Raw genomic sequence first — 22,473 nt, forward strand, 5'->3', positions numbered from 1 at the left:
ATGGTGAAATAAAAAAATTAGCATGCATAGGCTAAAGTAACTAGACTTATGTTCATTTTATGGAAACTAGACCCTTACTTGTAATATTGATCTCATGGGGTATTCTAGTTTTTGTGTATGTCTAGTTACTAATAGTGCTAAGGATGGTATATTGGTGCACTTCGATTGGTATCACACATTAAAGGTCCATCTCTTATACCTTAGCATCATTTGGTAGACATTGTCTCCTATATTTCCTATATAAGCATATGTGCAAGCTTCAATCCAAACTCTTAGCACATATGTAGGGGGGAGCAATTGCTACCATATGAGATTCAAGAAACTTGTCCATATCCTTTTACATATGATAAATATGCTTGGGCAAGCAACGTGGATTCAATTAAATCTCAATTCATATATTTGTGTAAGGGTTGTCATCAATTACCAAAAAGAGGAAGATTGAAAGCTCTAGTTTGATTTTGGTTAATTGATGAAACCCTAAGTGCTAACCTAGTTTATCAAAGTGATTATGAGATAGGTAGCACTATTCCAAGTGGTGAAGCAAATGAAGATCATGACATGATGATGGTGATTCCATAGTGATGATCAAGTGCTTGGACTTGGAAAAGGAGAAAGGAAAACAAAAGGCTCAAGGCAAAGGTATAAGTGATAGGAGCCTTTTCGTTTCGGTGATCAAGACACTTAGCGAGTGTGATCACATTTAGGTTCGATAGCCATACTATTAAGAGGGGTGAAACTCATATCAAAATACGGTTATCAAAGTGCCACTAGATGCTCTAACTCATTGCATATGCATTTAGGATCTAGTGGAGTGCTAACACCCTTGAAAATGTTTGTGAAAATATGCTAACACACATGCACGAAAGTGATGCACATTGTGTTTAGCACTTGGGAGCAAGGGTTTGAAACTCCATCGGCGCTCTGTACAGAAAAGACAGGATTTCATATAGTGCACCGGACGCTGGTCACACAGTGATCGGACGCTGGGGTCCTGCGTCCGGTTAGTGGAAGCAGTGAAGACGCTGGCGTCGGTCTTCGACCAGACGCTGGGTCACTTAGTGACCGGACGCTGATGGGGTGCGTTCAGTCCTGCTAATGTGGCAGCACACAGTGAAGAGGGTGACTGACTAGACGCTGGGTGAGTTCGATCAAGGGTGACTGGACGTATCCAATCGTGAAAAATTATCTCTGGATCCTTACTAGAAATGACCGGATGCTGAGGTCCTATGTCCGATCACTTCGAAGCAGCACGTCCGGTCACAACTTAAATGTACTGATGACCGTTGAGATCGAGCGATCAACGTTTGAAGCAGGGGCCACATGGCGTGCATTGTGCGACCAGACGTTGGGGTCCAGCGTTCGGTCGATCTGGATGGCGCGTCCAGTTGCCCCATTTTTTAGTGGACTGAGGAGCCAACGACTCTATTTCGTGGGGGCTTCTATTTAAGCCTCATGGCCGGCTCAAGCTCACCCACTTAGCCATTTGTATTGACATAGCAACCTTGTGAGCTTAGCCAAAGCCCTCCCACTCATCTCCATCATTGATTCATCATCTTTGTGAGATTAAGAGAGAATCCAAGTGCATTACTTGAGTGATTGCATCTAGAGGCACTTGATATTTATGTTTCGCTGTGGGATTCACTTGTTTCTCTTGGTGGTTGCCACCACCTAGACGGCTTGAAGCAGCGGAGGAGGATTGGCATAAGTTGGTGATTGTTCATAGACATCTCCGGTGATTGTAAGGAGACTTGTGCCTTTCCCGATAGAGCGCCAAAAGGTAACCCTAGTGGATTGCTCGTGTCATTGAGTTACCTCACTTGTGGGTAGGTTCTTACGGTGTCCAATTGTGTGGACAAAGTTTGTGCAACACCTCTTAGCCGTCGAACCACCAAGTATTGGTCGACACAACGGGGACGTAGCGTGTTGGCAAGCACGTGAACATCGGGAGAAAATTAGTTGTCTCTTGCCCTTTGGTATTCTCCCAGTGATTGATTTAGTATTCATCTTGTGATTGGTTCACTCCTCTATACGGCGGTATAATCATCCTACTCACTTATATATATTCTCGCAAACTAGTTGTAGCAAGCTCTTTAGTGTAACTAGATTTGAGAGCTTGCTTTATAGTTTAAGGGTGTGTTTGGTTGAGCTGTGTCTGTGGAAAAAAGCTGCTGTGGGCTGTGAGCTGTGAGAAAGCTATTGTGGGCTGTGAGCTATAGAAAAGCTGAAAGTTATTTGGTTAAACAAGTATAAAATATACATTCTATCTTTATCTCTCTTGAAACAACTATGGAAGAGCTTTTTATTCCACCAATTTCGAAAAGCAAAAAGCCAAAAACCAAAAGCAGGGTCAAACCAGCTTTCAAAACTGTACTACGAAAAAGCAGCTGCTTCTGAAAAAGCTACCTGGAAAAGCAGCCCCTTTGGTTGGACATTTGGCTTTTGGGGCCAAAAGCCAAAGCCAAAAGCCCAACCAAACGGACCCTAAGTTCATATAGTGGAGCTCTTTAGTGTAGCAAGTGTAAGAGCTCTTAGTGAATAGTGACATAGCAAATTGTGTGTCTAGTGATCATAGTAACTAGAATTGTTGGATAGGTGGCTTGCAACCCTTGTCGAGCTAGAGCAAGTTTGTATTTCGCTATTTGTTATACTAATTAAATTGCTCTAGTTGATTTATATATTTTTAAATAAGCTATTCACCCCCCTTTAGCCATATTAGGACCTTTCACTCGATGGGGCTAGGTCGCTGCCATGCAGGGACAAACCCTAGTACCCCACAGGTTAGACTGACTCCAACAGAGCTACCCATACCCAAAAATGAGTCTCGCACAGTGCTTTGCCTATCAAATACCGGCTCCAATGGGTGACCCATCCACACGACGCATTTTGGCTACCAACCCAAAGGAAACGCAAAAAAGTGTCCTTCTCTCTCCTCGACCCATATCTCTGCGGTGCAACGGTGTGAAGGAGTCAAGGTGGGAGCGGGAGTCCGACGCGACCGCATAGGGGAGGGAGCTTGCCGGTGAGGGGGGCCCAACGACGACGGTGAGGCGGGGAGGGAGTCGGGCGGCGCCGTGGGAGCACCTCCAGAGCCGCCGGCTTGGCTGCCTCGCCGGATCTGGGAGTGCCCTCGCTCCCGTCGCCCACCTCCAGGGTCTTTTCTCTTGATTTCTTCATTTTTAGTGGGTGGATGAAGGGAGGAGGCTAGTCCTCATCTTGTAAATATGATGCCTTCGTGATTTAGCTGTGCTTGTTGTCTAATTTCGTGCTAAATCTTTGATTCCCGTGCATTTTTCTTTTTCCTATTTTTGGAGCCCTTTTTGAGGGAATTTTTGTTCTTCGTGTTTGAGCCCGAATCTCATGGAATTGGTTGAGGGAAAATGTTGCTAGGACCTTAGGGAGCATCTTTGATATGATCCCCTCTAAATCCCTCACGAATTCGGCTTGAATTTTGAATTTCGTTTTTGGGGACTTTTTCGTGTTCTTGGCCATGATCTGTTTTTCCTAGAGATTGAGATTGGTTTGAGCCATGATCTTCTAGGAGTAGCTCGACAACTTCCTTGTGATGGCCAGTGCAAAGTTTGGGAACGAATCATTGTGATTTGACCGATTTTTGGTTGATTTTGTGTCCGCCATTCTCTGTTTGTTCTTCGGTTCGTGCGTTGTCTTTTCTGTTCGTTCTTTGCAGCATCGTTGTTCTTCAGTGGAGGCATCGCTGTTCTTCGTGCCGGATCTCGCAGCTCGGTGGCCGGCCGCGGGGAAGACGAAGACGGAGGAGCAAGCGGCACCGGACGGGCGTACCAATTTATTATCTGGTGGATCTTGTCTGTTCTTTCGAAAGTGTTTCTACGAACGAGTGAGGTAAACCCATCTCGGGATATGGGGACTGTAGCTTCGACCATGTCAAGATGCTCTCGCTGCTGCCAGTCCTTTCACCGGTGAATGTTGTCATGCGCTACTTCCCGAACTCCAGAACAGGCGTGGCGGCGTCCCGCATCGGGCCTCCGCGATCCGCGTGACGCAATCATGAACCGCACGCTTGGTCGTCTTGTTAGCTTTTGGTCGAGAGTCAAGTGGAGTGGGATGATCCCGTTCCGTCTCTAATTTGTGGAATGGGGAATGGGACGAGGATGCGACGGTTTCATTTTCTATTTAATTGATAAGGGATGAAATTGACCCGTTTTGTGTTTGTTCGACAGGATAAATAAGGATGTGATGGACGTTGGATTTGACATCATTAAAAAGTAAGGGTGCGTTTAGATCCAAAAAATTTTGGATTTTGGCTCACTGTAGCATTTCGTTTGTATTTGGTAATTAGTGTCTAATTATGGACTAATTAGGTTCAAAAGTTTCGTCTCGCGATTTCTCGACCAACTGTGTAATTAGTTTTTTTTTCGTCTACATTTAGTACTCCATGCATGTGCCGCTAAATTCGATGTGACAGTTACTATGTAAAATTTTTTGGCAACTAAATCGGGCCTAAGTAACTGTGGGTCCAATTTTATTTTAGACAGCCTCACCTGTCATCCTCAGGGATTTATGACCCAATTTTTAACGCTGCTACTACTAGACCAATCTAGCAATACGTGGACCCTACCTGCCATTGTCTACAGTAATAACTTTCTAGTTTTTTCCCCGGTCGAACTGAATAACCGTGAGTTTTCTTTCGGCCGCATCTCATCTTCTCCTCGGAGCGCCGCGCCTCCAGCCGCAAGCTCGGGCCCCCATGAGAGAGGAGCCTCCACGCCCTCTGCCCCTCCGCCCACCGCCGCCCTTCTGCCGCTCGCCCCAAGCGCCGCCGCGGCCCGCTCCAGGCCCCGCTCTGCTGCTTATCCTGTTCGTCGGCGCAGCCCCTTCCCCAGCGCAGAGTTCGCCGGCCAAGCTGCCTCGGATCTGGCCAAGCGCTTCTTCTTCTCCCCACGCCCTTCTTCTTCCCTGCGCCCTTATCTTCTTCTTCTTCCCACGCCGTCGTGCGCCCGTGACGACTCGACGCCCGCTCTCATTGCAGACGGCGTGAATCGGGGATGACTCTGTCCCCTCGATTTTGAGGGACGGGAGTCAGCCGAATATGCTCAGAATATTCCAGGCAGATGACTCTGCCCCTTGCATGACTCTCATTCAAACAGCCCAAAACCAGGTCCATCTCATCCCACCAAATCCTTCCGACCAAACAAGATGGCTGATCCGTATCGGGAAGAAAAAGTACCGCCGGCTGAAAAAATACTGTTTTAGCTAAAAATTTACGATCAATTATGATAAATCACAGCCAAATAAACAGGCTTAAAAAATAAAAAAAGAGGTTGGAGGAAATCTGTCAGGCGAGTGCACCAAACCGGATTGGAGGAAAAGCTATTGATTACTCCTTCCGTTCTAAAAAAAAATATCATTTTTAATTTTAAGATATTTTGTTTGATTATCCGTTTTATTCAAATTTTTATCTAAATATTATCTATTTTGTTATGATTTATTTTATTATTAAAGATATTTTAATAATAATTTTTTGTCTAAATATCTCGTTTGCTGATTACAATTTAGCTAAAACTAGCTGATTTTACGAGAGAAGAAATATTATAGCGACCGGTTGATGAACAGTATTTTATGAGGCGAGTCAGTCGGCTGGTCTGGACCAGCGAACGCGCCCGCCCTACCGAGCCATGCCGATGTCCCTATATCAGCTCATCAACCATTATTGGGTTTGGACTACAGGCTTGAGGCTTCCTCGCAAGTCGCACGCAATGATGCTTGCTGTCCTCTTGGTGTCCACTGCGGTGGCAGCAGCATCCTCCCATCCCCACCCGCTCGACCCACTCTCTGCCGCAGAGCTCACGGCTGTCCGCGCAGCCGTGCTTGCCTCTCCGCTCGTCCCCGCCCGCCCGCTCTACTTCCACTACGTCGGCCTCGACGAGCCCGAGAAGCCGGAGGTCCTCTCCTACGCCTCCGGCGCCGGCGCCTCCGCCACGGCCCTCCTCCCGCGGCGCGCGCTCGTCATCGCTCGAGCCGATGGCCAGTCCCACGAGCTCCTCGTCGACGTCACCGACGCCTCCGCGCCGTCCGTCCTCTCGCACGCCGTCCACCGCGGCGCAGGCTTCCCGATGATGACGACGGAGGACCAGATCGCGGCAATGGCGCTGCCGCCCACGTACCCTCCCTTCGTGGACTCCGTGCGGCGGCGCGGGCTCAACGTCAGCGACGTCGGCTGCGGGGTGATCTCCAGGGGGTGGTTCGGCGCCGGCCAGCCGGCCTACGGCGGCGGCAGGGTGGCGAAGATGCAGTGCTTCGTCACCGCCGGGTCGGCCAACTTCTACGCGCGGCCGCTGGAGGGCGTGACGCTGGTGGTGGACCTCGACCGGGTGGCCATCGTCGGGTACCGGGACAGGGTGGTGGAGCCGGTGCCCAAGGCCGAGGGCACCGACTACCGGGCGGACAAGCTCGGGCCGCCGTTCACCGGGCCGGCCACGGCGCCCGGCGTCGTCGTGCAGCCGGAGGGCAGGGGATTCCACATTGATGGCCGTGTTGTCAGGTACAGTGTCACATCAACTACTGTTCATGATAGGATTACTATTGATGAATGGACAGAGCCCACACCGTTTGTGATCTACTCCGTACATGTCCCTGCTCTATTATTATTACTATTTTTCTATGGAGCACGCAACTGTTGCATCATTCAACAGTAAAGGGATTTGCAAGTTGCAACGACATTATATATGGCCATCCTGCCGGCCCGGCATGCCCCGGCCCGCAGCCCGCAACTTCTCGGGCCGGTATGGCACGTCGTGCCGGTGGGCCATGTCAGCACGGGCGGCCTAAGCACGGGTCTGCGGGCTGATTTTTGGGCCGTGCCAACCTGACCAGCCCGACGAAAATATCGGGCCGTGCCAGCCCACAGCCCGTAATTCTATAAACACACCAGTAAATTCAGTTCTAACTTCTGTTTTTAAATTTGAAATCAAATTTCACAGAAAACATAAAGGATAAGAGATCACAGATTCACAATCGCAACTCACAATCACAAGTTCACAACTAGACCGAATTCAAAGATAACAATTAACAACTAGACCATTGACCAGTGACCAATCACAACTCACAAGTAAGAAGTATCTTAACAGATTCACAACCCACAATCATAAAATAACAATGCACAAATAGGACTTAAAAAGATAATTGAGGTGTGTGTAATGCTGCCTCATTAAAAACCTTTCTAGGTAAAACTCACCCTTGTGAGAAACCCTAGAAAGGAAAAAAGAATGCAGCACAGCTCTTATAATGATAAGTTCAAAGTTCAGATACAAATGTCACTCTCAGTTTCATCTCAACTCTCATCTCTCCTCTCAATCTCAAGTTCTCAACTCACTCTCATATCTCATCTCTCAACTCTCTCAGAACAGAGAACACTAAGTATCGGTACAAGTAGATGCAGAAGCCACTGATGTACCAGCCGAAGGAGCCCTAGATGCACTATGAATTTCTTCATCAAGATATTGATACTCGAAGTAGCTTGTCAACTCTTGGTTGTCTGTTGAATGCTACAGTCTTCGTTCTCCCAACTCCCAATCCGTGATGCAAGCAAGCATCTCCACATGTTCTGGCAACAAGTGTCGACGCCGCTCTTCAAGTATCCTTCCTGTCAAGCTGAACCATGATTCTAAAGACACAGTAGACACTGGAACAGACATTATATCTTTTGCCATTATAGATAAAACAGGAAATGTTAGTTTGTGGTCACGTCACCGGAGAAGCAAATCAAAATCATTTTCATATGCAGTGACATTGTCACTGTTCAGGTAAGCTATGAGCTCACAACCAACAGATGCAGCATATGAAGTTGGGGTAGGGGATGGACCAATAACACCAAAGGCTCTAGGGCCTCCAAATATTCTTTCCCAAGCCTGTTTTCTCTTACCAGTTTGGCCTACATGACGTGTAGCCCTTCTATTCTTAGCTGCACCAAACTTGCTGTCATACTTGGCAAACAACTTATAAAGTTCAGTTTTAACAAAAGCATAATATGAACTGTAATCAACACTAAGGTTTTCTTTTAGAATTACCAGGACATTAAACAGACCTCTCATCTTAGCTCTTGGATCAAGAATGAAAGCAAATGAATACAGTAGAGGTATATTTTCCCAGTATTTAAGAAATTTTAGTTTTATCGGATACACAACAGCTATCAAATTTTGATCCTTTTTACTTTCATGCAAATGAGCAGAAATCTCAAGCAGATGATGCAAAACAAGAGTGCTAGTTGGATAGTACACACCAGAAAGAACAACAGTTGATTCATAAAATACTTCCAGGAATTCCAATACATTTGCAGCTATATGCCAATGCCTTGGAGTTAACAATTCAGCCCCAAAATTAGCATTAATGAACACAGAAAAAACTTCCTTATATGGTAGTAGGTGTTTAAGCATAAGGTATGTAGCATTCTATCTAACATCCATATCTAAACCAAACTTCCTAGGTCTTAAACCTTGAGCATTGCAGTAGTTCTTAAATATGGCAATTCTATGATTAGAAGAATTCAAGAAGTTAATAGCAGTTCTAAAATCTTCTGTGTAAGATTTGAACATCTTTAAACCAGATTTAATAATCAAATTTATGATATGGCAAGCACAACGTTGATGAACAAGGTGATAAGTTCTTTTATTAGGATCAAAAGGTGTAGAGGCTAGATCAGAACCCAAGTATCCTGCAAACAAAGGTGTCAAAGTTTTTATTACTTTTGCATTAGAAGAAGTATTATCTAGAGTAACAGAAAAGTTCTTGTCAATCAAACCAAATTCCTCAATCACAGAACCAATTTTTCAGCAATGTTCCGACCAGTATGCTTCACCTCAATCAATCTCAACCCAATTACCTTTTTCTGTAGCTCCCAGTCAGCACTCATAAAATGAGCAACTACACTGATGTAGTCCTCCTTAGCATTACCGGACCAAATGTCAGATGTCAAACCAACAGCTGAAGCACCACGCAAAATATAATTCTTAAGCATATTACGACGTTCAGTGAATAACTTACTTAGGTCTCTAGTGGTGGCCTGCCGAGAGACCCTAGTAAAAATAGGGTTATGAGCACGTTGAATGTACTCCTCCCATGCATCAGTGTCACCAATACCTAACGGAAGATCAAGCTTAGCAATCAAGCGACGTAGCTCCTGTCTAGCTACATCAGGTTTATAGTCCCAGTTGTGCAAACCATCAGAATTAAGCGCAAGCCTAGACTGAACAGCAGCACGTTGATTAGTTTTTTCCATACATGATTTCTGGTGCCTCATCAAGTGCCCAGTTCCAGAAACAGATCTAGCAGACAAAGTAGCCTTACACATTTTGCAAATAGCTGTAGTGCAAATTCTACTGCTGTTTACATCCTCATAGATCTCATCAAAGTCAGCCCAGACAGGAGATTTACGCTTATCAACTCTGGTTGCATTACTAGAAACAGATGGAGCAGAGCTGTTGGTGTTGGAGCCAGTCCCAGCCGTCGTCGCCCCTTCACCACCGCCGCCGTCCAGATCGATCGAAGCCTAGCTGGCTCCGAGATCGACACCGAACAAGGCAGGCTACGTCCTCTTGGAGGTCGTCGCCGTCCTCGCCCTCGGGGGCCATGCCTGGTAGGACGGCATCGTCATCCGCCATGGCAGTGACCGCTTCAGCCCCGTTCCTCGACGGTGTGGGTGGCCGTCGAGCTCGCTCTACGCCGCAGCTAGAAGAGGAAGCATCGGCTACCGACCTGCAGATCAAGAAACACATCAGATGACAGAATCAGATCAAGAAAGAAGATGCTAGGGTTAGGGTTAGGGTTTACCTGCGTAACCGGAGCCCGGTGCTGGAGAAGACGACGACCCCCGCAGAGAAGATGACAAACCGTTAGCAAGGACGGCGAGCGGCGGAGGAGGGATGACACTGATAGGAACACGAACTCACATATCACTAAGAGGGGAAGGGAGAGGGGAAGAGGAAGGAGATCAGGGAGGAGAAGGGAAAGGCTGGCCGGTGGCGGAAGGCAGATCAAGGTCACCGGAGTCGATGAGGTCGGACACCGAGGAGACAGCGGCGCGGCGAAGGCGAGGCGAAGACGAGAGCGATGTGGGCGCTACGCGGCGGGTGGAGTCGAATGGATTAGCCGATTAGGGTTAGGTGAGGAGAGGGGGCGACGGGCAGCCGCGGCGTGTCCCTTATATATGAAGGGAGGGGCCGAGTGTGGGCTGGTGATGGGCCAAAATGGTCGTTGGGCTGGCGGTGGCGGGTAGCCGTTGGGGGGGGCTGGCTGCCTCGGGCCGCTGTTGGGCCTCCCTCCATTTCTCGTGCCGGGCCGTGCTGGCCCACGGGCTTGGGGGTCAGCCCAAGCACGGCCTGAGCAGCGGGCCGGGCCAGCCCGGGCCCTAGTTTCATCGAGACGTGCCGGGTTCGTGTCGGGCTTTTTTTCGTGCTTTGTGTCGTGCCATCATGCCTCGTGCTGTATGGCCAAGTATAAACGAGATACAAAAGCGGTTTATAAATGAATATGTAATTCAAGTGCCCGCTTTTATGTCATTGTTTTGCACGATATAAGCTAAATGATTTGAGGATAAAGCCATTTTTTTGTCTAGACTTATAATTTATTTCGCACGTTAGCTTTATAGAAATGGGAGGTCAATACCAGATTCTAGAAAAAAAAAAGTGGAGGTGAAAGCAACAAAGACGAAATGGGCAAATATAAATCGCCTAAATTTATGTCAGCCTAGCATTGGTGTCTTCACAGCCCCAAACTCTGCACCAGTATAGTCTTCTCTTGATCCTCTGTCTCCGGATCCACTAACCGTCTATCCTGAGTTAGCATTCTCTCTGTTTCAAAATAATTTAATATCTAGAGTTGCAAAAAGTAAGTTAAACTATTTCAAATTTACAGAACTTATAGAAAATGCACAAATATCAATGAAATCAAAATAATATCATTAGATACACTACCAAATATATTTTTCACTGTATGTTTATTTATTGTCATAGATATTGAGACTCTTCTCTATAAATTCAACCATATATAAAATATTTGACTTAAGACAACTCTAGTTATGTATTCACACCAAACGCCAAATAGAAATCCAAAAGTTTCCTTCGCTTGCCGACTAGCGTTGCACCTCTTTTTCCTCTACTTCATGCACCACCCAAAAGCTAGTTTTACTCTAACTCAAATCATCTTACATTCTTATGTTTGATCAAATTTACACAAAACTGATATTTATGATACTTTAATCATCATTAAGTTCATTATATAGATAATATTTTCACTAGCCCTTCAATCTGTGTTCATGTACGTCCTAGAATCTAAGGAGAGATGAGTATGAATTTCGTGCTTAGTATCTACAATTAATCAAAATGATTTATCTATCCATGTCCGCTCTCTCTATTCATTTCCTAATATAATAGAATATATATTCAATGTTATCTTTACCGGTTGCGATGTACTTATCAATTACACTCCATATGTTTTTTCCCTGTCGACAACCATATTTTTTCTACTCTATGTCACACAAAATATGTTTTCAATATGAATTTAGTTGAAACCAGAGTTATAATAGCTCTCGTTTGAGCTTTGTCCTATGTCAAATTTATCTAAGTTTGACAAAAAATTAAAGAAAAATATATCAACATCTACAATATCAAACAAGAGCGCAATCAAAAATATGTTTCATATCTAATGAATCCAATTTCATGTTGTATCTTTTCATGTATTTTCGTATAAAATTGGTGAAAGCTAAAAAAAGGATAATTTGGCTTAGGACAAATCTTGAAGAACTTATGATTTGAAATGGGGGAAGTATAATTTTTCGTTTGCAAGTTAAGATGGAAATCTTGTTCTTAATATACCTTTATTCTAAATCCTCCTCCTGTATTTTTATAAAACACAATAATTTTAGATCCTAAATTGCACTCTTAATTATTACTATGATGCCATAAATGACGGTGCGAAGAAACTTGATGAGAAATCCAGAGATCACCCCGTTTGTGAGGGATGGATGTCGACTCGTCGAGGGGGCCAACACGATATTACCATTTAAGCCACCTTTTTTTAGCACTAACCTTGGTCCTATTCGTTTCGTTGAAATTTAGCTTATGCTGATGCTTACGCTTACGAGAGAAAAACACTGTTCATTCGCTGAAAAATATTGCTGAAGTAGTGCTAAAAACACTGTTTATCAAAATGTTGAACTCTCTTTATATCAAATAAGTATATTTGTACTTGTGTTTTTTTATTAAAATATAGATATGTCATTATAGTGCAATTTTTTTTCGCGTGCAGGCATATATGCCCGAATTTCATTAAGAGGACGGGAATGGTCAATAGACCTTACAATAAAGCCGTTAGCTGATGGTGGCGAGATGACCATCACCAAAGCAAACCGCAGCCTAGCTACTGGATTACCAAAAGTCGTATTACAAGACCACCTAGGTTCTGCGACCATAAGCTAATCAAGTGAGCCAACGAAGAGTACCCTGCCTCGCACCAGCATTGCGCTTCTCTGATCATCCTCCTGTGCGATTGCCGCCAAGTTGGACGTGATTCGGTTGAAGACCCTATTGTTCCGCTCCTTCCAGATTGTCCAGGTGATGAGCAGTAGCAGGGTATCGAACGGTGGCCGGCTGTCAGCACTCAGCCGTTCTCTCTGTCTCAGCCACCAAATTCCCAAGCTTTCCTCTGTCAGCTGGCGTCAAGTCCTGTAACCCCAAAGGTAGAAGCAACCTATACCAGAGTTGCCTGGTAGTCACACACCCCACGAACAAGTGATCACACGTCTCGGATGCCTGGCTGCACAGGTTGCAGTCATCTGAATCCTGTAGGCCATGCCGCAATCGTCGATTTGCAGTCCAGATCCTGCGGTGAAGCACCAACCACAGTAAAAAACTTGACCTTCGGTGGAGCTTTAGTCTTCCCTAATTCCTTGGCACCAAGGAGCGCAGTTGATTCCTTCGAAAAAAGCTCTATAGGTCGACGACACGCTGTACTTCCCATCAGGCGACCACTTCCATGTGAATCGGTCTGGCACATGCGGATCGAGAACGACGACGCGTAGGATTGCCCACACATGCAGGTACTGAAGGAGCACCTGCACAGTGTCCGCACCATGAATTTCACGCGCCCACCGGTTCTGGAAGAGACCATCGTTCAGAGACATCTTCTTTCCTCTCGGTGAGATGGCAGCGAACAACTGAGGCGCAAATGAGCATAGCGAACCAACATTGGACCAATTGTCCGTCCACAAGTTTTGCTGAGGCCCCATCGCCGATGATCACAGTCATGCTGGCGTCTGTCATTGCGACTACATTCTTCTCAGCACGTGCCGGCAGTGTAGCCCAGCAGCGATCAGGCTCAACTCTGCTTAGCCATTCCCAACGTAGCCTGAGGGCCAGCCCAAAGAACCTGAGATCCAAAACACCTAGGCCGCCCAGAGATGTCGGACGACAGACAGTAGTCCAGGCCAGTTTGCATTTTCCTCCTAGCGCTGTGTCAGTACCGCACCAGAGGAAAGCCCTGCGACGTCTATCAATCTGCTCAATGGCCCAGGTCGAGAGGCAACACGCAATGCTAATATGCACCGAGATCAGCCGACAACGTGACCTTGGTCAGTAACACTCGTCCCGCGTGCGTGAGCAGTCCTGACTTCCAAGTCGGGATCCTCGCGGCGACTGAATCCACCAATGCTTGCTCCTCTGCACGTTTCAGCCTCTTTAGCGACAGCGAAATGCCCAGATACCTGCACGGGAACGGGGCGACAACACATGGGAAGGCCGTTTGCACATCCAACATCATTTCTTCAGTGCAGCGAATCGGCGAGGCGACACACTTATCAATGTTGGCTATTAGTCCAGACGCCCCCGCAAATAGCAGCAGAATCTGCTGAAGGCAGGTGAGGTCCTCAGCAGCCGGCGTGACGAAGACAACTAAATCATCCGCGTAGAGCGAGGCCCTATGCTTGATGGATCTTCCTGGCAGTGGAGCGAACGTGCGGAGACGATCAGCCTCCCGAATCAATGCATTCAGCGGCTCCATAACCATAACAAATAGCATTGGCGAGAGGGGATCCCCTTGCCGTAGCCCCTGCGCGTGTGCTATTCTCCTTCCTGGGCGACCATTGAGCAGCACCTTCGTGCTAGCAGTAGACAACAAGATCGAAATCCAATTAGTCCATCTTCGAGGAAAGCCGACATGTTCGAGGACGTGTAAGAGAAACGGCCAAGCCACTGAGTCGAAGGCTTTGGCAATATCGACTTTGATTAGCACTGCTAGGGAATTTCTTGCTATGCAACCATCGACAAGCAAGTTGCACCGATCTGAAGTTGTCGTGGATGGATCTTTCCTTGAATGAACGCGCTTTGATTCATCGCTACAATATGTCCCAGTCCTTGGTGCTAGCCTCCTCGCCAAACCCTTGGCGAATAGCTTACTGAAACTATGTATTAGGCTTATGGGCCTATAGTCCTTTAGTCTTGTCGGTGCCGAGTTCTTCCTAAGCAAAACCATCAGAGCGTCATTCAGCAGGTTGAAGCTCTGTGCATCCAGCGACCAAAGCACGTTAAACGCGTGCACGACAGTCAACTTTGATGGTCTCCCATGAGGCCCTGTAGAATGCCCCGCAAAAAGCCATCTGGCCCGGGTGCTCGGTCCAGCGGCATAGCCTTGATGGATTCCCAAATCTCTTGTTCAGTGAAGTAGGCATCGATGCCTGTAAGGTCGAGCCGTGGCAGCAGTCCATCAAGAACCAGCCCATGCGACCGCGTGAACGGCGTACCCAGGATGCTGTGGTAGTAAGTGTAAATGAGGTCCTGCTTGGCTTCATCAGCCGAGAACCACTGCCCCTCATGGTGTATTGCAGGAATGTGGTTTTTCCGACTCCTGTGGCACACCTGTAAATGAAAAAATTTGGTGTTTGCGTCTCCATCCTCCAGAAACCTGATGCGTGAACGATGGCGTGCAATCGTTTTGGCCAGTGAGGTGAGTCCCAGGCTCTGCCGCTTTAGGCCACTCCTGAGAGCAAGTTCATCATCAGTGAGTGCCCTCTCCTCTTGCGCCTTGTCCAGCTGCGCGACTATCTCCCTTGTCTCGAAGAGCTGGGTGCGCACGCAACCAATGTTCTTTGCACTCCAGCTCCTGAGGGCTTTTGCTGTAGCTCTCAGCTTGTAGTCCAGCACACGACATGCGTCAGCACCCGGCAATGTGCAGGACCAAGCCTGGTGAACGACATCCTCATATCCATGTTGGCGTATCCAGAACGGCTCGAACCGGAAACAGTGGCACTGGCCCACGGCTCAGTTCGTAGCTATAGCAGAAGAGGTGCGTGGTCGGAACAATCCGAGGACAGGGTCCTGAGATGGTGACTGGAGAAAAGGTCCAGCCACTGAATGTTGGCGAACGCTCTGTCAATACGTTCGAAAGTCGGGTGCCTTCGTTCGTTGCTCCACGTGAAAAGCCTACCATGCAGGTGAATTTCCTCTAATTGCATGCTGTCAATGGCACGCCTGAAACGCCGCATGCAGCGTAGGTTCAACCTGTCATTGCTCTTATCTGCGGCCTGATAAATCAGGTTGAAGTCACCACAGATGAGTAGTGGCCCGACGATAGCGGCGTTCAGGTCAATCAACTCATCCAGAAACGCCTGCTTCATCCCGTCGAGCACTGGCCCATAGACGACAGTCATCGACCATGGCGATGCGTCATCTGCCACCGGCTGTAGACAGAGCGTGATCGAAAAGGAACGACAGACAAGGCTGGAGACAGCCCAAGCATCAGTTTGCCACGCAACAACAATACCCCCAGAGGCCCCGACGGCCGGCAAGCACACATAATCAAGCGCCATTCCCATTAAGTCATTGGCCATAGCAGCCGACATTACAACAGTTTTTGTCTCCATGAGACAAGCGACCATGGCCGACTCCTGCACCACAAACTCCCGTACAACATCACGACGCGCTCGCGAATTTAGACCGCGAACGTTCCAAATCAGAATGTTCTGAGCTAACATAGCTAAAACATGGAAAGGACGACTCAGGCGTGCGTAGCCCTAGACCGCGCCCGTTACCTTGGCCGGCCAGCAACCTTTCCCCAGGTAGTACGTCTACATGGCCACCCTGGTCTCTGCCAGTAACGGCGAGGTGAAGGCGGTGTGGAACTCGTCAAATGATGCTGTGCCTGGCTCCTGCATTTCCACCTCCACCCCAAGCTTCTTCATGAGGATCTTCCTTGCCTGCGCTTCGGGCTTGGCCTCACGGAATTTGCTCTTTGCAGCTAGCCTCGCACTCCTCTTGGGTAGCAGGTCCTCATCATCGATTTCCCTCCCCCTTATTGGCCTCGTGGTTCTGAGGTTAGGCGTGGAGAGAATTGCCTGAGGAAGCGGAGCCCTGAATCTCGCAACGAAGTCATCCACTGGCACAGGCACGACTGCGACTGCTCCATCATCAGGTTCCTGGCCCATCAAATCCTGAGGGGCCGTGGTCTCTGGCTGAGAGGGGATGTTGTCATTCCCGGGTGACTCCGAGCTAAGGCAAGAAGTCACTGGCCCCATCCCAGTAGCGGCCCAAGTTACATCCCTGACCTTCAAGCCCGCCATGAGAGCGCACTCCTCATCCAAGCTGGCCCCAAGTAGCCGCTTCATGGCTTCAGCTGACACGTCCACCCTACAATTCCAAATCTCAGCTACATCATCGCGCATGCATGCCGCATGGCCCGCAACCATTAAAAAGTCATCATCAAGCATTCTCCCAACAATCCCCTTTTTCCGGCTGCTCAGGGCATGGGCTACCCCCGGGTCGCAGTCGATGGTGAGGACCCCCGGCTCCCCCTGGTCAGCCAGAGCTTTCGGCATGCAGCAGAGCATGGCCTCTGTGCACATCGGGTCTTCAACCAACATCTTGACAGGAGAGAGTGAATGGTCAGCTCCTGGACCGAGGTCAACTTCTTGGTCCATGGCCTCGTCGACACGTGTCCGGACCTGGCCAGAATTCCGGCTGCCAGGCGCTGCACTGGAGATTGCACCCAGCTACGACATGACTGGGCACTCCACCTGCCCCACCTCGATGATGTTGTTGGTCCCACGCGCTCGAAATTCTGGGCCGGACCCGCGACCGAGCCTCGGGTCGCCGTCGCTGCCAAACCTCATGGTGCGCGGCCGAGCACCGGCGCCGCCGCGGTCGGAGAATCCCGGCCAGTACCCATTGAAATTGTTGTCGTCACTGTCAGAGTCGGTGTCGTCGCGGCGCCTATAATCCTCGTCGTCGGACGTCGGCGGCGTATGCCAGTCTTGGTACTCAACGACGCGCAGACGCACCAGGTACCGAAGCATCGGTACCTCAGCATGGATGACCTCCTCCGGCCGGAGGAAAAGGGGAGGCCCAGCATCATGTTGTTTTTCCTTCTCCGGGATCGCCATGATCTTCTCATCAGGAATGAGGTCGGGGTGAGCACACCAGGTGGCGACATATAGCTCGCGCTCGTCGTCAGGTTCATCTACGGCGCCATCATCGGCCAGCACGACACGGACGCAGGATGAGCCGAGTATCGTCTGGGCTGTGTCCTCAGATCTGGCATGGGACGGGATGCCCTTCATGGCCACCAAGACGCGGAATCAGAATTCCCCAGCAGAGGCCATGATCATCCTCGACCATGGCCGCCACCGCAGACTGAACGGGCCACCCACCTGCGGCGGCATCCCAGGGACGAGCTCAAGGTCCTCGCGGTGACTGAAGCGAACAATGAAATCATCTGGCCAGAAACGGCGCACCGACGCCTGATTATCACCGATGCTGAAGCAGTCACGCAGATGGTCCCGCACCATGGCTGGGGAAACCGGTGGCCACGTCCCAACCACCAATGCCAGCAGGGCGAGGGAGGACAAGGCATCCTTAGCCGCCTGAATCGACATAGAACGAGGGACAACGACCATCTCCAGTAGCGGTTCCCGCGCACGTGTTGATGGCGATGCTGGTGGCTGGTGTAGCTGCCGCGGAGGGGGGATGTGCTCGACGTGGTCCAGGCCAGCGACAGGTGCGCTCGGCGCGTCACCACCCCCCGCGAGACGAGTCTCGTCGCCCCCAGAGGCCGCCTGCACCTGAGGGTGGCTGTCCTGCGGCTCGCAAGCAGGCGGAGACTGGCGACGAGTCTGCTCCGGCGACGATAACTCCGGAGCGCCGGAGGAAGCCCGGTCCGTACGAGGCACACTGGCATGGCGGCGGCTGGTAGGTGAATGGCGATGACGACGCGCCACATCCCCACGTCCACGCGCACGCGAAGGGGACCGCCCACGCTTTCCAGCCCAGCTGTCCGTGTGGATGGCGCGGGGACAGTCGCGTGCTTGGTGGCCCTCCTGCAGACATGAGAAGCACCTAGAGGGGAAGGTGCAGTTGACTCGCACATGGTCTTTGCCCAGGCAATTGAAGCACAAGCCGACCAGGTGATGCGGCACCGGGCGAGCCCTGCTGGCAGGGGCTGCGCGGCGCCACCGCCTCCGGCTCTCGACCTTGCGGAACCCGTCAGCGTCTGGCTCCACACTCAAGCGCGCAGGGTGCACGACAACAGACTTCAGCTTCTCCTGCGTGGCTCTGGCAGGGCGGGGCACCTCCCGGCATGCCGCAGCCATGAAGCCAGAAGGCTCAGCACGGCGGCTGCGGTCCCTGCGCTGGCGACGAGGACGCACAAGGGCCTTTCCTCGACAGGGGGAGGCGGGGATTCAGGCTCCTCCAGGAACTCCTCAGAGTCGGAGAAGCGGAGCCTCCCTCCCGGCGAGGCGGAGATTATATAAATTTATCTAAAGCACTAACTTATATCTGTACTTGTGTTTGGTAAAATCATTTTTGTATTATGTTTCCTTGACTATGTCCCGCCATCCGGCCGCTCGCGCGCGACTGCAGATGGGCCAACTGGGAGTTCCACGTTGGCTTCGACATGCGCGCCGGCATGGTCATCTCGCTCGCCTCCATCCAAGACGCCGATGCCCCAGGGGGCCAGCTGCGCCGACGGGTGCTCTACCGTGGCTTCGTGTCGGAGGTGTTCGTGCCCTACATGGACCCGGTGGAGGAGTGGTACTTCCACACCTTCATTGACGCCGGCGACTACGGCCTGGGCGTCTCGGCGGCGCCGCTGCTTCGCGGCGCTGACTGCCCCGCGAACGCGGTCTACTTCGACGGGTACTATGCCGACGCGGACGGCAAGCCCGTCGAGGCCATGGACGTGATATGCCTGTTCGAGAGGTACGCCGGCGACGTAGCGTGGCGTCACACCAAGTTTGGGCCGCGTGGCCGCGTGGTGAGCTGCCTTGGTTTTTTGCTGGCTCAAGCTTTTTTATGGAGTTCACGCGCGACGGACATTGTTTTATATGCATGATGATTTGCATGCATGTGATGCAGGAGACGGAGGTGAGACCAGACGTGACATTGGTGGCGAGAACTGTGGTGACAGTGGGCAACTACGACTACACCTTGGATTGGGAGTTCAAGACCATGGGCTCCATCAAGTGTGTGGTAGTATAATATATGCCCTGTCTGCTATCTATCTTGCTGTCCCTTTGTGTCACGTGATGATGCAACCAAATACGCACTCTCATCATGTGGATATGCATGCGCTGCAGGTGTCACTCAGCGGCATCCTTGAGATGAAGGCGACGTCGTATACACAGGTCCAGCAGATCAAGTCAGACGCGCACGGCACGCTGATGGCCGAGAACACGGTGGGCGTCTACCACGACCACTTCATCACGTACCACCTGGACCTCGACGTGGACGGCACCGACAACTCGTTCGTCAAGAACACCATGGTCCCCGAGCGCAATACCGGGGACCCCGCCACGGGCGGCGCTGACACGCCAAGGAGGAGCTACTGGACGGTGCGCCGCGAGGTGGCCGAGACGGAGGCCGACGGCCAGGTGAACGTCAATGGCCCACCGGCAGATCTGCTGTTCGTCAACCCGAGCAAGAAAACCAAGGTCGGCAACGAGGTCGGGTACCGGCTGGTCCCGGCGGGGGCGACCGGCGCGTCGCTGCTGGCGGACGACGACTACCCGCAGCGCCGCGCCAGCTACACCAAGCGGCAGGTGTGGGTGACGCCCTACGATAGGTCGGAGAAGTGGGCAACGGGGCTGTACGCGGAGCAGGGCACCGGAGAGGATAGCTTGGGTGCCTGGAGCAAGAGGAACAGAGGCATCAAGGACCGGGACATCGTGCTGTGGTACACGGTGGGACTCCACCACATCCCCTACCAGGAGGACTTCCCCGTGATGCCCACGCTGAGCGGTGGCTTCCAGCTACGTCCGGCCAACTTCTTCGACAGCAATCCGTTGATTCGGACCAGGCCACCGGCTGATCACAACTACCCAAACTGCTCCTGCGGCGTCGCGTCCATGTGATAAGGTTATGAAAGAATCTCTTCATCTAGTTATTGACATGAGATGGGAATTTGTCTGGATCCTTTCATTTAGAGAAATTGAAATGTACTTAATAAATTAGACTATTCTGTTTGGAATTTGACAGTCCACCACTTTACAAAGTTCACATATAAGCCTATCTCAAATTCGTAAAGTGGGAGATATAAATTGATTCTATAAATCACCGTTCTATGTTTTAACTTTGCAACTTATAACACACTCTTCAACTCGACAACATATAAGTATCTATCTCGAATAGCCAACAATAATACAAATATAGTCTATATACAATCATATTAACTTAACTAAATTATGATTATTAAAATAAATTCAATTCCAATGATCAAACGGGCCTGAGATTTTTAACTCATGTAGGATTACAAGAATATCTTAAATGCATCACAAGCAAACTGGCAGAATAGAGAGTTATAGTGAGCATGGTTATTATGGTCTGGACTTGTTTGATTTAAGTTCAAAGACAAATTTGAATTATGTGCTTCAACATAATTATCATTCATGCTTCATTAACACTTACGTAAGAAGTGATAATTGTCTACAAACATGTCGCAAAGATCAATCTCATCAAACCATCATCTTTTGTCATTGTCTTGGTACATGGCCCCGTTCGCTGGTCTGAAACTTAGCTGAAACTGGCTGAAAACACTGTTCCGGCTGAATTGTTGTGAGAGAAAAATACTGTTCCGGCTGAAAAAAGAAGCCGAACAAGTCGAATATGGGGTAAGCTGAACATGGCCAATTCACGTGCAAAATCGAATTACTATGGTCTTGATTCTGGCCTAGCAACCAAACATCTTGTTCAATATTTTTGTTGCTCCCATTCCAACACATGGACAATCGCATAATAATGAATTAACTCTTTAGGGCATGTACAGTGGAGTGACATCGTCTGTTTAGAAAAGAGAGGTGCCACATACGAAGAGAGAGAGAAAAATGTCGTATAGTCATTAACATATTATTTGGAGCAGAAGAGAGGTATTTTACATAGCAGCACTTTTTACATTGTGGAGATATTATCTATTTTTTTAAGGCAAAGATATTATCTATTATATATGGTCACATCACATATCATTTAACAATTAGATGCTATTTAGATTGCTCATAGACAAATTTATACATTAGCTTGTCTATTATATTATCTATGGCTGATGATATGAAATGATTATATAAAACAACAGTTGTCAGGCCCACTGTATACATGTTTAGAAAGGTTGAAATAGGAAGATAAACTCAAGGAAATTACTTAAAAGTAGTGGAAGAGGGTTGTTGGGGACCATTGACAGAGACCTTACTAGCGCCCCGGACAACCAGTCAAGTGCGGCCATCGTCAGTGCTGGCCAGGTGCTATGACCGCGCCGGTCCGGCCGGCCAACTTTTACCCAGAACTGAGGCACCACATCGCCAACCAGCCCAGTGACCCATCGTGATGTCCCGATTGAACTCGACGGGAAAGGGCACACAGCAACAACTCATGGAGTATCAGTCATGGGACGCGCCCACTCGGCCACTAAGCGAAAAGTCAGGAGGTCGTTTTGCCCTCTTGCGCTGGTTTGCCTCGATCCTTCCAGTGCTACGCCAATAGCAATTGTATGGGTATGGCCTCTGACACACATGTGCAAAAAGCAGTACAAAAGTTATATATTGAGCTAGGGGTACAGCATTTGGAATAACAGATCGCACTTCGAATGAGTACGAGATAAGGATGGACTGCTTGCAAGCATTAGTTAAAGGTGAGATTATATTCCATGGTTCTGACCGGATCACAAATCAAATGAGATTATCAAAGTCAAAGGAGGCGTGGCATATATTATTCTATCTAGATGATAGGGAAGCTACAAACATATATGTACTACCTTGGAAGAAGGCGTTCCTTTCCGTGAAGTTTACTCCATATTACATCGAATGTTTGGACACACGTAGAAAGTATTAAATATAGACTAAAAATAACTAATTACACAGTTTACGACTAATTTACGAGACGAATCTTTTAAGCCTAACTAGTCCATGATTTGACAATGTGGTGCTACAGTAACATATGTGCTAATGACGAATTAATTATGCTTAATAAATTG

At 49.1% G+C, this 22,473-nt stretch overlaps 2 protein-coding genes across 2 annotated transcripts; one reads left to right on the forward strand and one right to left on the reverse strand.

Moving 5' to 3' along the window:
• The first annotated feature begins 5,637 nt into the window (after positions 1-5,637).
• On the forward strand, positions 5,638-20,537 carry LOC136467711 (primary amine oxidase 2-like). The gene is made up of 4 exons (XM_066466480.1): positions 5,638-6,517; positions 18,876-19,269; positions 19,371-19,484; positions 19,592-20,537. The coding sequence occupies exons 1-4, from the start codon at positions 5,652-5,654 to the stop codon at positions 20,363-20,365; spliced, it is 2,148 nt and encodes a 715-aa protein (XP_066322577.1). The 5' UTR covers positions 5,638-5,651; the 3' UTR covers positions 20,366-20,537.
• Positions 17,594-18,604, reverse strand: LOC136467712 (uncharacterized). Its single transcript, XM_066466481.1, has one exon. It carries the CDS (start codon positions 18,602-18,604, stop codon positions 17,594-17,596), a length of 1,011 nt encoding a protein of 336 aa, XP_066322578.1.
• Positions 20,538-22,473: the final 1,936 nt, after the last annotated feature.

Source organism: Miscanthus floridulus, chromosome 7 (assembly GCF_019320115.1).
Source record: "Miscanthus floridulus cultivar M001 chromosome 7, ASM1932011v1, whole genome shotgun sequence".
NCBI lineage: Eukaryota > Viridiplantae > Streptophyta > Magnoliopsida > Poales > Poaceae > Miscanthus > Miscanthus floridulus.